This window comes from Egretta garzetta, unplaced genomic scaffold (assembly GCF_000687185.1).
Source record: "Egretta garzetta isolate BGI_Z169 unplaced genomic scaffold, ASM68718v1 scaffold108, whole genome shotgun sequence".
NCBI classification, from domain to species: domain Eukaryota; kingdom Metazoa; phylum Chordata; class Aves; order Pelecaniformes; family Ardeidae; genus Egretta; species Egretta garzetta.
Window position 1 is genome coordinate 5,553,188 of NW_009260614.1, and position 16,929 is coordinate 5,570,116.

Below are 16,929 nucleotides of genomic sequence, written 5' to 3' on the forward strand. Positions count from 1 at the left end.
AACCACTGACAGAAAAAAAAAAAAAGGATGGGAAAAAACTAACAAAATTGGTATTTTCATCTTTTATAAAAGCAGGAGCATTAAAAAACTTTAATCTAATTTCAATTGTTTTATTGGTTCTCTTCTGATGACCACATGGCTTCACATACTAAATGTTTAGCCCTTTTTCTTGAACACAAAAGCATTATGATATAACTTGGTGAATCATCCCAGGAGAAGTTCATCTCTTTCCTCTTAGTCTTTCTCCTCACCATGGGTGATAACGTAACAGAGGTTCTTATAGTCAAGATTACCAGAGACATCTGGAGGGAAAGCAGCAAACATCTGTTTGATCTGCCAAGCAAAGAGGAGAGAAGTGTTACAAACATAGGACTGTGGGACAGCATCATTTTCAACCCAGTTAAGCTCCCTTCTGCCTTGATCCATTAATCACTATGGAAGTTTTTTCCTTAGCTTCAGTAAAATTGAAATAGGAATTAGAACACAACTAGTTAATACAGTCCTGCTATAATCCCAACAAGTTCCCTGTCAGAAGAGCTCTCCCTGAAATCCAGGTAAACCCTGGCCAAGTAATGTTTGCACTCCAGTCTGTTGTTGCCACAAACCAACTCCACTCAATCTCTTCTGAAAATAAAGTCCCTCTAAATTCCTCCCAGCCAGCAGAATCAATGTTCAGTCTCACACAAACCACAAAGTCAGTACCTCATTTCAGAACTCATTTCAGATTTCAAACAAAATAACTCTCACAGAAATGGAAAACAGATCACAGTCCCCACCCAAACCCACTTGAACTCTAGTAAATTCATTGCCCAGCTCACCATAGGAAGGAACAGCAAGAGATAGGCCATGCTTACACTTGGATGGAAGTCCAAAGAATCGTTTTGACTTTGATTTAGCCATGGAGCTATTCAGAAGAGATGCTTTGAATTGTTCCTAATTGCTAGAGCTGGCATCAACCTTCTCTCAGTCTGGATTTGGGTTGAATTCATGCATTTAAAGAGGGGCAAATACTTATTGCTGAATAGTAGCTCAAGATAGATTCCTGTTTTGAATAAAGCAGAAGGTCCTTACCTCTTCTTGACTGAACCGGTCTGCCTGTGTCATAAGCATTTCTTTGATGCTGTTCAAATAAAATGAAATAACCTGATTAAAGGGTGATAATGGCACATGACAATTCAGATGGCAAGATCCCTCCTGAAGTCGCATGAAAGAAAATCTGTGTGACCGCATAAATTAGAGTTGTTAATCCTTACATGATATTGTAAGAGATTTTCTGTGGGCACCCATCAGTGTCAATGCCTCGCTCTGCCAACTTATTTTGCTTTTGTGACATTTTATAGAGGTTTAAAATTGTTTAAGGTTATTACTCTAATTGAAATACAGCAATTTTGTATGCTTATCTTAACCTAAAATGGTAGGTTTTCTCACTTGCTGTTTAAAGTTTGGATCACTTAACAAAACCAAAAGGGAGAATATTTTCTGTAAAATCTGAGGATGAAAGGAACAGAGCATGAAATGAGAAAGAGGACTTGAAAGAGAAGTCCAACAGCTATTCCGAGTCATCATCTGAGAATCCCTTTATTTGCATGCAGTCATTCCCAGAGGAGACTGTGAGACTGCATGAGACCTGTTGTATTTCACGGTACAATGTCTTGATCTGGAGTTACAGCACTGTAACAAGGAGCTTATCCCACACACAATCTGCATCCTATGCAATTACATCAAAGAGAAAATTTTTGGGACAGACCCTCAGCTGATTTACCCTCTGCTTTCAAACCCATTGTGGGAAGTCAGTCAAGCATGTAATTTTTTTACCTAAGTTTATAGGTGATCAGAAAAGCCAGGAGGAATAATTACTGTTTCTTGTCTAACTTCTTTAGATAAAATGTCTTTATATTTCACGCAGTTACTCATGTGCTGAGGGCAGTACATGCACAATGTGCTAGAACATTCACCAGTATGAACTCAGTTATATCACATAAACATCCCTTTCACTTGCACTAATAATTTCCCCTTCCTATAGAGTTCCTATATTAATCTCAAAGAGTTTGCATTCACACTTGTTGTGGTTTAACCCAGCAGACAGCAGACCTGAAACCAGGACAACGCTGAAGAGGCAGAATTGTCTCCTTTTGTTACTACCAAAGGTACTTGTACATTATCAGGATATTTTCTAGATCAGTAAAACAGACTATAAAGCTGTGATAACAGATGAGCTGTCTGCTGTACAAAACCAAAAGCTGAAACAAGTATAAAAATCTGTTTTAGTTTGTAGATTTGAAAAAAGGCTGCTTTTTTAAGAGTTTGTTGTGGGCGAGTGACAGCAATAGCTTTTCTGGAAACAGCCCTTTCTGCTTTTTAAGGTCAATATTTATTTCTGCTTTTTGAAGTGAATATTTAAAACTAACAATATATAATAGAGATCATGCCTGCACAGGAACACTTCCATATGAGCAAAATTCACCTCCTGTGGATGCAGATGTTCAGGCAGAATAGTAAGGCTTCCCCTTCTGCTCCCATACACCATGCGTCTTGAGTGAAAGAAGTTACACAGATAAAAGTGTAGTTTTGATGGCAAAGGTACTTCTTCACATCTGAGACGCTTTTTTTTTTCCATTAAAAGGCTACAACAAAGACATAGCCCAATTTGCATAAGAGGCATATACACTTCTGAATCTCTTTCTTATTGATGTGAAGTGCTCATTTGGAAGGACAGAAAGGGAAAACTGAAAAAAAAAAGTTTCTGGATAATGAATAAAGATCTTATCCATAAGGACAAGAGTGAAAATACCCATGCAAGTTTTGGGATATACTCGGAAGTCACAGACAGAGCTTAAGCTGTTGTATATATTTTTCCTGCATTAATTTACCATTCTCTTTACTTAGCAAAGTCTTTCTTCATCTCTTTCTCTCATATTGCTGTTTCTGTTTTGTCATCCTGGCAATTTGTTATGTGACTGCATTTTTTGAAGTGGAATTCTCAAATGATCAGTGAGTGCAAGAGTAGAGAGATCATTCTCATCAGCATAAATTGATTATTGGATATTTGTGCACTGGGACAAACAGCATTAGCAAATGTAAATAGGAAGTGTGATACAGGAAGGAGCTTGGTGAATAGAAGGAAGCACTTACAGCAATTCTGTCAGAAGTCACAAATAAACTTCATCACAAACAAAATTAAAAAGAGATCTGGGCACTATGTGCCTTCTATTCACATGCTTAAAGTACTTAGGGGAAAAGAAAAGATCAAATATCTAATTATAATCTTCTGATGCACAGCCCAGTAGTCTCTGGCACACTCATAAGGAAGAAGGACTGAGTTAAGGATCTATGCACATTTTCCATTATTTATTTTATAGGGAAATGAACACTCACCATTTCCAAAGCTAGAGATTATGCACTTTTTTCTTTGTGTTTTAATTCTGAAAAAATATTTGCTTCTCAAAAAAAAAAAAAAAAATCAAAATCTGAGCAAAAAAGAATATCCATTTGCCTTGATGCAGGAGTCTAAATGTTATCTCTTGTCCTGGCTGACATCAGTTCCTTCTACAGTTACAAATACTCCGTTGCATTCTTTTATTTTCAAAACTTTTTTTTTAAATTATCTGTGAAATCTCTGGGACATTTTGGTTTTCCACTGGGTTTGCCCTCTCTGCAGTGCTGTCTTTGAGAAAAACAGGTGAGTTGAAATGAGCAGTGCTCTACAACTGCGATAAGAAACATTGCTAGCTCAGCCAAACTAATATCCAAAGGTCCAGAATGCATGTAAACTCCCTGGGTCCACTTTCATCTGGTACAAATCTGAAAAGGTTTAGCATTAGACACAGTTAATGTTGGCCTGACTCACTTTGTCCAATGAATGGCATTTAGGACTGAATCATCTAACCTTTCCAAACGCTATGCCAGTTTACACCAGCTGAGAATCTGACCTAAAGCATTTTCTGTTTTTGACATCATGCTATAGGAAGGATTTTATGTGTGGTATAATGATGCAGACAAACAAAGTCTGTCATTGAATTTGGAATTAAGTTATAAACTTTTGGAACTTCTGGAAAGGTTAGAAGAATCCATCCCAGCTACCATCAGATGGACTAAGTGAGTCATTTCCAGACTAGAGGTGAAAACACGCAGAGGGAAGAGACATAAAAATCCCCAGAAGGATGTTAACTCCATGAACATAAAAAGAAGTTGTGATTAAAAGGTCAACATGGCTGGTTTTGGAGAGAAACATTCCAAGATTTTTTAATATGGAGAAATACCATTTATTAACATTAACTGTCATATTGAACTGCCTGTATGAGCCAACATAAAAATTATTTCAAAACCTTCAAATGTCTAAATTTTGGAAGCATATGAATAGAAGTTAAACCTCAAAGACATTCACGGAATTGATTTAATGGTTTGTTCTGTAATGATCAACATTACCCTCGGGTCTAATAAGTAAACATTATGCTCTGTTGTGGTGATGAACTAAAACAATTGTCTAATGTTAGCAGTGCAGTGGGGGTGGGGAATGGGTTGACCTTTTCCATCAAGGAAAAATAAAAGTATTTCTCTCTCATCTTCATTTTGGAGTGTGATACTACATTCCTAATTTGCCCCAAACTCCAACTGGCTTCCAGCATCCAAGGAATGTAGCACTGGACACAGGGTGGCAAGCTGCAGATTTTGTATGCAGTATATTGTTACAGATAGTGGTGGGAAACATAACATTTCATGGGTTTTGTATTATCAGAAGCTTGTATTTCATGGTTGTGATTTCATACCATGTGATCTGGCCTATTTGGCAACAGGCTACACTTCGATTGTTCGAGTCACTTCTGATGTGTTTCTCTGACTGTTCTTCCCAAGCTGGATAACATTAACCCCAAAACAATCAGGACAACTGTTAACCCTCTGTTCCTTCTGATTGTTTGCTATATCCACTTGCTGTGTTTTAATTAATTTGGAAGTTCTTTAGTGGAAAGCCTGTCTCTCTGATTTTATTTTGCATATTGCATACCATAATAGGACTCTCATACCCACTGGAGTACTGTCATAGGAAAGCATATTGGTAATGGAAAGAAATATTGTACGTGAATTTTGTATTTTCAACTAACTTTCATGAGACATCGATAACTGCAGATAATGTAATGGATAATTCCACCTTAGAGGTTCTGGTAAGAGGTTTAGTTTTCATTAACCTTATCACAACATTAGCAGAATTAATTGGTGCAAATACAATTTTGTAACTCACGGTTCCCTAATAAATTTCCTATACATATTATGCTTTATAAAATCTGCCTGAAATGGCTGCTACAGTAAGGGTATAGACCCCAAATTCACCAAGGAATTTAAGCATATGTATAAATCTAGGCACATAAAGCATTCCACTGGAACCATAGGTCAGACCTCCTCATCCACTGCCTTGATTTGATATCATTTATTTCCTTTACCTGAAGGCCTGCTTACACCGTTCTGGCAGTGCAATGAGGATTTACATTTGTGCAATTAGCACTTAAAGTCCTTTTACCTTGTTTTGTTGGTGTAACAGGTTATGAATACAAATTAGGTCCTGCCTCCTTACCTAAAAAATAGCATATTGACAATAATTGCCATATTATTAATAGTGTTATTTGGTTTGGCTCCCACCACATCTAGTGGAATTTTACAGCAAATCATTGTCTAGAAGCAGAAGGCTCAAATGGTAAAAACATAACAAGGAAAATGTCCTCACTAAAACCATGTCCCGGAGTTAATTAAATTGATCACTTTTTTTAAAAAGGGGACTAGCTTTCCCATTTTAGTCAAACACTCTGAGAGTTAGGCACCAGACATTCATTTTAATTTTACATATGGAGTTAATCTACAAAGAGTCATGTGTTGATTTATATCCAGACCTTCAAAAAAGGCTATCTAATGGCCTACATGTGATTATATTTCCGTTGCCTCTTGCAATGTCTGAAGACAGTAACATCTCTTTTTGGTATACAAATACAGTAGTCCAGTCTTCTAACTCTGGTTTAAAAAGCTAAATGTTTCTCTGCCTGGCAGTTCTTCCATCTCTTAAAATACTGTGAAAAATATAGCTTTTAAGCAGTTCTTTAAACTTGTAATTATTATTATTATTATTATTCTTTTAAAAGGATTTGAAATAAACTTACTAGTCTGCCTTTATGTGGCCTTTTCCTTCTGGGTCGAAAATCTTAAAAGCATTCAGAATGGTTTCTTCTGGGTCCGTGCCTAAAATTAATGAAATATAATTTAGAAGCCTGGATGTATTTCTATAGCTGCCAAATACTTGCTAAGTAATTGCATTCACTTGAAAACAGTGCAAAATGGAGAATACTGTAGTTGTAGGTTTGAAGACAAAGGTTCCTTAAGTTGGCAGCATTTGTCATGTCAGATAAACAATAGAGGTGAATAGTTCAATGCTCAGAAGCTTAAAAATAATAACTCATATCTATTCTATGTCTGCTGGAGAGAAAACTTCCAGGAACCGGTCTCCAATATCAGTGCCCAGAGGATTAGTGGCTTTGAGAAATGAAAATATAACAAACTGTTTCCCTCACTGGCTTCCTTTAATCTTGTACTGTATGTTCCTTGTAAAAACACTTTTTGATGTTACTTGTTCTTCACTATATAAAGAGGTTATTTCCCTCACTAAAGGAAATGGAGCTCATCATAAAATTAGAATGTCAATGGAATGCGATGGAAACAGGATGATCAATGTAAAATGGTGATCTGCACTTATGTTCTGTAGTGCACTTCCACTTAAGTATCTCTTCATTAAGTGTTAGTTACAGAAACAGGATGGTTTAAAGCACTAGACTATGGCTCCAAGATTTTGCTTCTGCTCTTAGCTGGGCCACAGACTTTTGGTATGACTTTAATTTCCCTGCTCCTCTGTTCCCAGCAGTAAAATGATAGTAGTAGTCTTCCCTTTCTTCCATCCTTTATCTGTCCCATCTATTTAGACTGGAAAAAATTTGGGTCAGGGACTAGCTTTCACAGTGCCTTAATCTTGGCTGGGGTTTCTGACTGTTCTGTAATACTGCAGATTCTGAGTATACTCACTTACAGTCAGTTTCAGCCCACACCAAAGGATATGTGATATACTCTGTTTCTGACTATTCTGCAGTATTTAAAAATATTGTGGTAGTATATAAAAACAAATCATTATTTATAACTATAGGAAACCAAATTTACAAGCAGGTAGACTGACCCATGGATAAATGAAGCTACTTGGGGTGCTGAAATGTTGAATGCATGGTTAAAAAAAGGTAATAGCATGAAGAATTGCAGTTTCAAAGTTTGTTTCAAAGTTTGGCAGAGGTAGAACCAGAATAGAACCCAGTCAAGGTTCCCTGCTCTAATTACTACATACACTCCTGATGCCTTCTTAGTTTTCTTTGTTTAAAAGGTTTCATAGGATTAGTAGTAGTATCTTAGTGGATAAACCTAAGGCTATATGGTCTCCTTGTCACACACTGGACGCGTGTATTTTTTTGCCAAGCTGTAGGCATTGTATTAAAGCTGCAATGAATATATATGATCAATACAAAAAGCATTGGTACTTAATAAGTGTTTTGATTGTCCCAAGAACAGAAACGTCTTCCCGCTCTGAGGAAAGGTCTGCATTTTAAGTAGTCGCCACTGTGTGGGGGATTTTTTTTCCTTACTGTGTTTTACATTTTCTACTCTGTCATATCCTTGGACTTTGGCTTTGAAGAGAAGCAATGCAGCAGGCATTCTTTATTGATTAGCTAGTAAATAAAGCGGTTTCTTTGATGTGCGGCATCTCTGTTTTCTGTACAAATTGTATTATTCTGACTCCCTGTAGAAACAGCTCCATGTGGTTGGCATTAACATAAACCGAGTTTTGTTAGCTGTTCATCTGGCATCATAATCTCAATATACAAAGCTAAAGCTCGTCCTGAAAATCCCAGCTTCCCTTTTATGACAGAAATCAATTATAGCACAACAAATTTTACTTAGAAAGCACCTTTCACCAAATTCTCTGAGTGGTACTTAGCTAATAAAGAGTGTTGCAAAATTGCCATATCCACTTCCTCTAGCCCTTTCTCCCTTTCTAATTGCACTACAAAGGCTCTTCATCCCAATTAGTTTTGATTGGGAATGTGCAGTCTTTTGGCTCTGCTTCCTTTGCATGACAAACTCAACCAGAAGGGCATGACAAGCACAGCTGTGATTTTCCCTTCACCAAATGGAAATCAAAAAAACCCTCCTCCTCTGCTAGTAGCCAACAGGAAACCTGCAGACAAGAGGGGTACGCTTTACCATTCACCTTCCTGTGCTGGCTCTGGTTTTAGGCCACACAATTGGCAGGGCCAGACTCTTTGCCAGCTCCAGCAATCGTAAGAGACAAGAGGGAAGCGGGGAAAGGAAGAAGAGCTCATTTCCATGGTCTGTGTGATCATAAGCATCACAAATAGACAGGAACGGGTAGCAGGGCACCCCACAAGAAATAGTCATATATCTCAGAAGGAACATTATGGAGAAGGGTTCTACCTACTCTGCAAGATGACATCTGGAATGTAAAGGTGGGAGGTACCACTGTGATCAAGACAGATCGATGTTTGGGTAATAAAATCCCCTCTTCATTGTCAGTCTACAACCTTCTCCACCACCTCTTCTGCTTCCCAGACATGCTGTGTTTCTTAGCAATATGTATTTCTTTGAGGACTAGCTACATTAATTTTTTCTTTCAGACCTCTCTGTTATCTATTCCAAGTGTAAAAAGCCCTTCACTGAAATTGTGCTCAGCAATATAAAGCCAGAGTCCAGCACCAATACAAAAAATGTTTTTAAGAAGATGGGATCAGTTTTTTTCCATTTTTCTGTTCATTAGTTATTTTAACAAACTTCTGGAATGTGCTCGGCTAAGGCCAACGTTGCTCTAAAGGTCAAGGCTTTCACCTATCTCTAATGCATATAGGAAGATGACTAGAGTTTTCTTTTGGCCTCACACTCCCTCTCCTTGCAGTTTCTAGCCATTAACAGTACACGAGATATGACTAAATTACTAGCTCCCACAACAAATTTAGTACCCACATTTTCTGAACTCCCTACAGTGATCCCCGTATATTCTGTGGTAATAGGTAAAATTCCCCTCGTTTATCATTGTAAATCCACTGAGGTGAAGTTATTTCAATTTATCCACTCCATTAAGAGTTATTCAGCAAAATCTTCATCCAGTGGCAAAATCATTATTGACCTCAAGTGAAACCAAGGCTGGGCCACTGGGTTACAACTAATACAGAAAATGAGGAAAGGCCATGTTACTCCTTCATGCCCTATAACTACAAGGATGATGCAGAGCTCATGTTTGCATAATGAGCCAAAGGAGTGGAGAAAGGGTTTTTGTAAAAATGCTGAAAATACTTTTAAACCAGCTAAAACTGGGAGTGATACCACTATAGCATGAGCAACAGGAACCTACTGACAGTGAGTAACTCATCTGCACGGTGCTCCAGGCTGCCATGATTTCATTACTTTCTGGACCTCAACGTACCACTTTCATGTTAGCTTATGTAAGCTGAAATCACACCTTTGAATTGTCCTCTGGACCGTCCCTTAGCCTGTTCATACTTCAGCTCTGTCTGCAAAAATGGAGATCACTCCTTGCCTTTAAGCATTGTTCTGTGGATACATTATTATAATTTGCAAGGTGCTGAGATATTTCAGTGCTGAGGATCTTTGACAGATACCTCTCCAACCCCCCAAAGGTACTTACCTTTCAGCTTTTCCCCAAACATAGTAAGGAAGACAGTGAAGTTAATAGGACCTGGCGCCTCCTTCACCATGTCTTCAAGCTCTTCATTCTTGACATTCAGACGACCTGCAGCAGAGATCATTTTTCATAATAAATCACAAATTGTGTTTCAAAAAATGATTCCCATTCATCTCCTCCCACTGGGGAGCTCAGGGCTCTGTGCAACTTTGCTAATAACATGGTAGAACACAACTCCAGAATACTCCAGTGTAAAAAAAATTGGCAGAGCTGGGTCTAAGATCAAAGGGTGACTGAAGGATTAAGAAGGATAAGTAGTAGGGATGTGTCCAGCAATGGACAAAAGAAGGGGCACTTCCAAATAAATTGTTTTTCTTCTTTGGGTTTTTTACCCCAGGTAAAATACCGGCCACACAGTATATATTAATATAGCAGAGTTCAAAGTGACGGAAGTGAATCCAAGGTCTCAGTCTTTGCCCTCCTGTATATCGAGATGCCTTTCCGAGTAGAGGGCAGATGGATAACGTGAGTAGTCGTATCCCTTCCCCATCCTTGTGCAGTCCTATTGATGAGAATTTAGACCCTGGCAACCCTACCAAATTGAGCAGTAATTTGCTGGGACTGTACTTTATAGACATTGAAGGGCTTCACTGAAAAGGAAAGATACCAAAACTTGGCCTTAAGAAATAAATATTTCAGGGTAACAGTAGCTACAGGCCAAAGTTTGCAAACCTCATTGTCACAATAAAGAGTTTAGGAGCTTCTGCTCTTTGCACTAACTCTGCTGGCATCTGATTCCACCCCAGGGAGCACTAAAGATTCTTATCAAACTCTTTTTAATAAGATCCAGATGGCAAAAGCCCAAATGCCTACATCACTGTTCAAGCCTCAAATGTTGCAACAAGGATACAACTCCAGGTTTGGAATCACAAACAATTTGATTTTTCCTTTCCTTGGAAAGATTTTCTTTAATTTGCTTGATATTATCAGGGTTGTGATGCACATAGAATGGACAGTACCTAATCTCATGACATGCACATTCCACCCCGCATAAATGCACAACAGAACGTAACCTCACATGAAGTCTTCCTACTTTTGTGTGGGCAGAGGGGCAGCTAGTCCATGACAACAACGTTAATTGGTAGATATTGCATGGCTTCTAGATGAAAAAGGTGCAGCCTGTGAAGCCTGGATTCAGAAGCAAATCAGAAATGCCTGGCATGGACCCCTGCTTGGGTGGGCTTTTTATGAAAGAGTTGCAGGGGAGGGATCAGTGCCTTTGGAGAGTTGCCAGCTGCACAGCTCTGTTGCACCCACCAGTGAGTCCCAGAGAGACCTTCATTTTGCTTCTGAAAGAGGCTGCTCAGGAGACTTTCCAGCTGGAGCTATGTAGTAAGATAGCAAGTACCATAAAGGCGGAAGATTAAACTGAAGAGGTTTCCTTTTGCTTCCTGTGTATCTCCCTACTTCCCCCACTGTAATTCTAATACAAACTTTTCTTATGCTTGAAAGTTAAACTGCATTTCTTTTAAGTATTTAATTGTTACTACCAGTTTACCTAGCGCAGCAAACGTGTCTCTCAAGTCTGCTTTGTCAATAAAGCCATCCCTGTTCTGATCCATGATGGTAAAAGCCTGTTGGAAGAAAAAAGAAAATTGCCATGTTGCACTGGACAGTGCTACAGTCACACATAGCAGTCCAGGGGGGTATTCATGCTGTAAAGAAGAATATTCAACTTCCTTTGATTCATCCCCATCATGCCACATCATTGCACTTTCCTCACTTTCAACACATTACTGTATCTTGGCAAGGGGCTTAATTAAACCCACCCAAACTTCTTCTTGCTAAATTAATGCTCAGTGCAGCGTGTAGCTGGGCTGAAGCCAATGCTGGCAGCTCCAGCCATTCAGGCCTTAACCCATAAAAGTTTGAATTAGGGAGGCTTTAGTTAGGGAGGATTTAGTCAGTGGTTACTCTGTGTGCTTTGTACCTTTCCCATACCTCATTCCTTTGTGCAGCTGTCATATTCTGTAAAACATTTAATTACTGTAGATCAAGCTAAAGTAAATTTCTTCTGGGCCTCAAAATGATCGTTTGTACAGAGATAGCTGGATTTCAAAAGTACACAGAAATGTAGCTTTCATAGTATTATTTATTAAAAGTTTGTTTCCCTTTCCAATAAACGCTATCCGTCAGACTGTACTCTGTGCTCTGACTGACCTTGATGTGTTGACCTTAAATACTTCTTGTCAGGCAAAATTTAACTTTTGATAGAAAAAAAGCCAGTTATTTTTCTATTTTCAGCCAACACAATTTATGTACTCTAACTATTATTTACCAAGCCAGCTAACTGCCTATCTGTCTATTTACCTATTTGCATGTCTGTCTATTCACTGCCATCACACTTCTAATGTTTCATTGATTCTGAAAGATTTTAATGACCTGAAATTCCCCTGGTCATACTATGGGGAATATTAGTAGAACCAGGCATGTCTCTCAAGCTGGTTATCTGTCTGACATGCACATCAATCTGTGAGTGTATCTTTACAATGACCAGGAATTATTCTTACTTCAGTATTATTATGAAAGACAACGTCCTCCTGAGAATACAGCTAGTCCATTGCAGCTATAGCAACTTGCAGAGTTTTAAAGTCTACTGCTCTACAGGGTGCACTTCTTCCCATGCTCATATTATATCAACATATCTTCATGTAGTTTTACCTTCAGTTTCTCACAAAGCCCCACTGCTCACATTCCAGTCTGCCCATGTGATTACTTGCAGCATGCATGCTCATAACCCTTCATTTACCTGCCAAACCATCACCTAATAAAAAATTAATCCCAACTCTTTAGAGTTGCTTTCCCTCCTTTGGGGGGGCTTGCTTTAAATGGTCATCCCCACAATTTGGAAGCAAAAGAAAATATGAAGAGCAAAGCAGAGCCCAGCAAGCTCACAGAACACAGGAACAGTGTTAGGTATGTATTGTAATGGGTGAACTTAAAATAATGTAATAACAGTAATGCTGAAACATTTTCTGGTGAGCTGGTTGAAATCTCTAGATAAAAATGTTCTGATCAAAACCAGCTTTTCAGAAATACTTGTACCAAGTACACAGTTGTTAGACACAACACGGTCTTGGTTTTCACTGGACCACTCCACTGCCTCATGCTTTTGCCATTGTTGTGCTGCCACCATCCTCCCAGAAATGCTCCTGCTATTATCTTATTTAGAGTAGATCAAATATAGCATTCAACCAGTTCTTTCTTCTGTTGGTACATCTTCAAACAGTAGTCCTTGGAGAAAAGAAAACTGGAGGTTCATAGGATACGGAGAAGAGGGGGGGAGAAAGGTGTTAAACGTTCCCATTAAGTATGGGGAAAATGTTAGTGGTTTCAATTCATTCACCTGGGCCATATTCACAGTCCTTTGCATGCGTTTTTAGTGTCATTCACCACTGAGCTTTACTGGTGGGAATCCTCATGAAAAGTAAAGTTGAAAGCCACATGCATAAAATGAAACCGTAGCTATTTATCACATTGGAAATTGCATTGGAGATGTGAGTCAGCAAAAAATGGGGGTAAATGAATAATTAAAAATTACAAACTGGTACAAAATATGATGGCCTCACAGACGTTCTAGAATGTCCACTCAGAAAAAGAGCATAAACTCATGAAAAAACTTATTTGTCTCTAATATACTTCAGCTTTTATGCCAGCCCATTAGATTTACCTCCTCACAGGTAACTGGTCAAAGAATCTACAAATACATGGTAATACCAAATTCTTTGGGAGCTAAAAGATGCTTACTTAGTTAATCTCAACATATTGTTTTGTTTTATTGGCATTTATGGAGAAAGTTGGCTGAGGGCTTCTTGGTATTTTTGTTTCTAGTTTGTGGGCAAGTATTAGAAGGGTACAGAAGAATATTTTCAATTGCTATTGTGGAACAGTCCACTAATTAAAGCCCTCGTTCAATAACACATCTCTATTCAAGATAATACTTGAGCATGTAAGACTATTCTTATTTAAAATACCACTTATACTTAACTTCAAACATGTGCTCAAGTGTTTTCCTGAATCAGGGCTGAAGTGGATGAGATGATAATTTTTCTTTATTTTGGGGTGGAGGCTTGGGGGCTTTTCAAAGAACTCTAGAGCTTGAAACAGGAGAGTGAGGGAGGCACAGAAAGAATGAAAGAAAGAATGAAGGAAAGAACAAACAAACACACAAGGAAAATGATATACCAGCCAAAACCACAGAGATGATTCAGAAAACAACTGTGTGTTCTATTAAAGCAGATGGAGAATTGAATAAGGATTGCAAACAAAACCTATGTTATTCATTAGCAATGACAGGAGACTACAGAGAACAGCAGAACAGTGACCAACCTCTTTGAACTCCTGGATCTGGGTTTGTTCAAACATAGAGAATACATTGGAACCACCTTCTATCTTCTTCTTTGCCTTTTTTGGAGCCTGTAAAATAAAAAAGAAGATCAAATATATATTCCTGTCTGTTAAGCATCCATGAAAACAAATTCCGTCTTTATCAGAAGGTAAAATATATACAGTCAAGCAATACAAGAGGATTGTGGTTTTTTATTACAAGGTTTTGAATTCAATCCTATATATATAAAAATGGGATAAAAAATGCTGCTTTGGTAACAGATTAATCCCTCACTGAGGCTTTGTGCCATTCCCTTGCTCTGGCCTGGAACCTGACAGCTCGGATAAACAAGGACAGCTTCTCCCTGTGCTGCATTAAAAAGGTGAGGGACCCATCGCGGGACTCTGAATACCACAGCTGGTCCACTGGTTGTTTCCCCAGGGAGCTGCCTGTTCCTTCGGTAGAGTCATCTATGCCAGACCATTTGATGCAGGAGACTACTTCTGCTTCTGCACTGGCTTTTCAGAGCTCTCTGCCAGAGGAGCAGTGATGTAAGCTTATAGTCTTACTTGGAGATGTAAACTAAAATTCCCAACCTACTGTTCTCAAGAAATACAAGCAATTCAGGTAAGTGGCTACAGGTACTCCTTCCCATTCCCATGCAGGGACAGGGAGCCACACTCAAAATGAGGCCCTGTATGAAGACTCCATTCAGGAACTATAAAGGGAAATTATATCATTTCCTACTCACGTAGAAATGTTTAGAAGTCTGCTCTGTCTGGACCAACACTGACTGAACAAGACTCTTCCTATGTAGGAACACCTTCTACACTTGGAGGACAGTCTATATTCTTGCACCAACCTATGACACTACACTACATTGCCTCACTAGCCCATATAATTTTAATATTCAAGATAGTCATCTTAAATAAAAGGGTGGGCCTGCTTTTATGACTATTCTGTAGTCTGAAGACTGAGATAGAGAAAGACTGGGGAAAGAGCTACAATGATATCTAAGGATCTAATGCTCACAAAAAATGAAAACAGTCAGAACTAAAATTTATTATATACCTTTGAATAAGGGCCCAACCAGCTTGCCTAAGACAATACAGTTCTTGTTCTGCAGTAAAGAATCAAATCTGTGATTCCTATGGATTACAGAAATGTTTTAACCACAGCATTATCCTTACTTGGGGCAGGATAATGAGCTACATTGCCTTTTGAGTTCCCTTCCAGACAGATTATTTTTTTATTTACCATTTTTACTTTTAAACTTCATCATCATAGTCCCACCTGGTTCTCATGTCATGGAAAATTAGTCTTACTTAGTTTGGGCTGTTCTGCATGAAACAGAAGGCAACTTCTACTGTCTCCTTTCATCAAAATAAAAAAGCCTGTGAACGTTCAAATTCAATACTGATTTCAAATATCCTGAGGAGCAGAGCAACTCAAGGAAATATTCCCACTTGACTCTGTTTGAAGTATACATTGTCTGATCAATTTAATTTGCCAGGCAGATTTCCACACTCAGCCACCCTGTTTTAGATCCCAGATTGAAAATAAGGGCTATGGTAGACACTCACCCACATACCCACACTCCAGACCTGTCAAGCTCCAATCTGCTAATGCAAAACACTAAGATCTGGAAATAGGAATGGAAATTAAAAGAAAAATGTATTTGTAGTGAGGATAAAAATAAGGATAAAATGCCACCACAAGCATGGAAAAAAAAGTGAATAAGTGGAATGTTTAATGAATGTAGAAATATTGATTTTGGAATAAACAGATTCCCTCCTCCTCCTACACATGAAATAAGTGTTATTTTGAGCAGTAATGGGCAATCTTCCATGTAACGTGAGGTGCCTGGTGGAGGCTTTCAACACTTCCAGATAGAATGGAAATATTAAGAACAATCCTACGTGTTTATGTGTATTTGTTCCCCGAGGTAAAAAGAAAGCAGATGTTACCCAGCGGAATGTATTGCAAGCTGTCTGGGGGAACTGACCACAGGGCACAAGGCTGGCCTCAGCTTTTTCGGATGGGGTAGTAGAACTGGTTCTCCTGTGCTCATGTAGCTGGTCTTTATGAAGACAAAATGTGTTTTACCATTCTCATGGTCTTCTCTGCTGTGACCAAATGCAGCATCCAAATTCAGCATGATAAATACCCCCCGTGCTAGCAAACAATCTGCATCTTTTTAAGCTAGCACCACAATGAAGGACAGTGGGCTCCAGGTTTTATTAAATTTAAATGCCTAACCTGACAATACCTCGATTATTCCTCAGTTTAATGGGTTCTCCATGGTATAAGGCTTTAAGCAAGGATTGTAGCTATAAGAAAAGATCAGATAAACCCAAAAGCTGTGGCTCAGTATCTGTTAGAAATGGACAGGCAACACAAAAAACCACCAAAAAGTTTCTTTACATTAGTGAAGTCCTATTAAGGCAAAAACGATTGAAGACTAGTTATTCAGAAAACAATCACTGTACTAGGAGAAATTCATCCCAGCACGATATTTGTTCAATGTTGTTACTCTCTGGTTACTCATCTCCAGGGATGATAAAGGAGATCCTTACCCATGTGGCTCAATCTATCTTTAGTTTTTCTGCTGAAGCTCTGGGTGTGGATCCTATTTATGATCTGGTCACTTGTGGAATGGGGCTGAGACCACCAATACATTTCACAGGGGGCAGTGAACAGCTGTTGGACGAGAATGGCTTTCCATCACCAGTTTAAGCTAAGTCTTTTGGCATCAAACATCTTGGGTTATCAGTCTCTTGGGTTTTGTGTATGCAGTATTGGGGCCATA

At 38.6% G+C, this 16,929-nt stretch overlaps 1 protein-coding gene across 1 annotated transcript; it reads right to left on the reverse strand.

Moving 5' to 3' along the window:
- Positions 1-234: 234 nt before the first annotated feature.
- MYL10 (myosin light chain 10) lies at positions 235-15,709 on the reverse strand. Its single transcript, XM_035900531.1, has 7 exons — positions 15,704-15,709; positions 14,123-14,209; positions 11,292-11,367; positions 9,737-9,841; positions 6,144-6,222; positions 1,072-1,120; positions 235-333 (listed from the first exon to the last, which is right to left on the reverse strand). The coding sequence occupies exons 1-7, from the start codon at positions 15,707-15,709 to the stop codon at positions 235-237; spliced, it is 501 nt and encodes a 166-aa protein (XP_035756424.1).
- Between the last annotated feature and the right edge of the window lie 1,220 nt (positions 15,710-16,929).

What these genes read in the sequence shown, in the direction of transcription:
- MYL10 (XM_035900531.1), bottom strand. An exon ending in AGATCCAGGAGTTCAAAGAG is followed by an intron (nt 11,368 to 14,122) that starts GTTGGTCACTGT and finishes TTCTTCCAACAG; the next exon opens with GCTTTTACCATCATGGATCA. An exon ending in AGACACGTTTGCTGCGCTAG is followed by an intron (nt 9,842 to 11,291) that starts GTAAACTGGTAG and finishes TCTCTGCTGCAG; the next exon opens with GTCGTCTGAATGTCAAGAAT.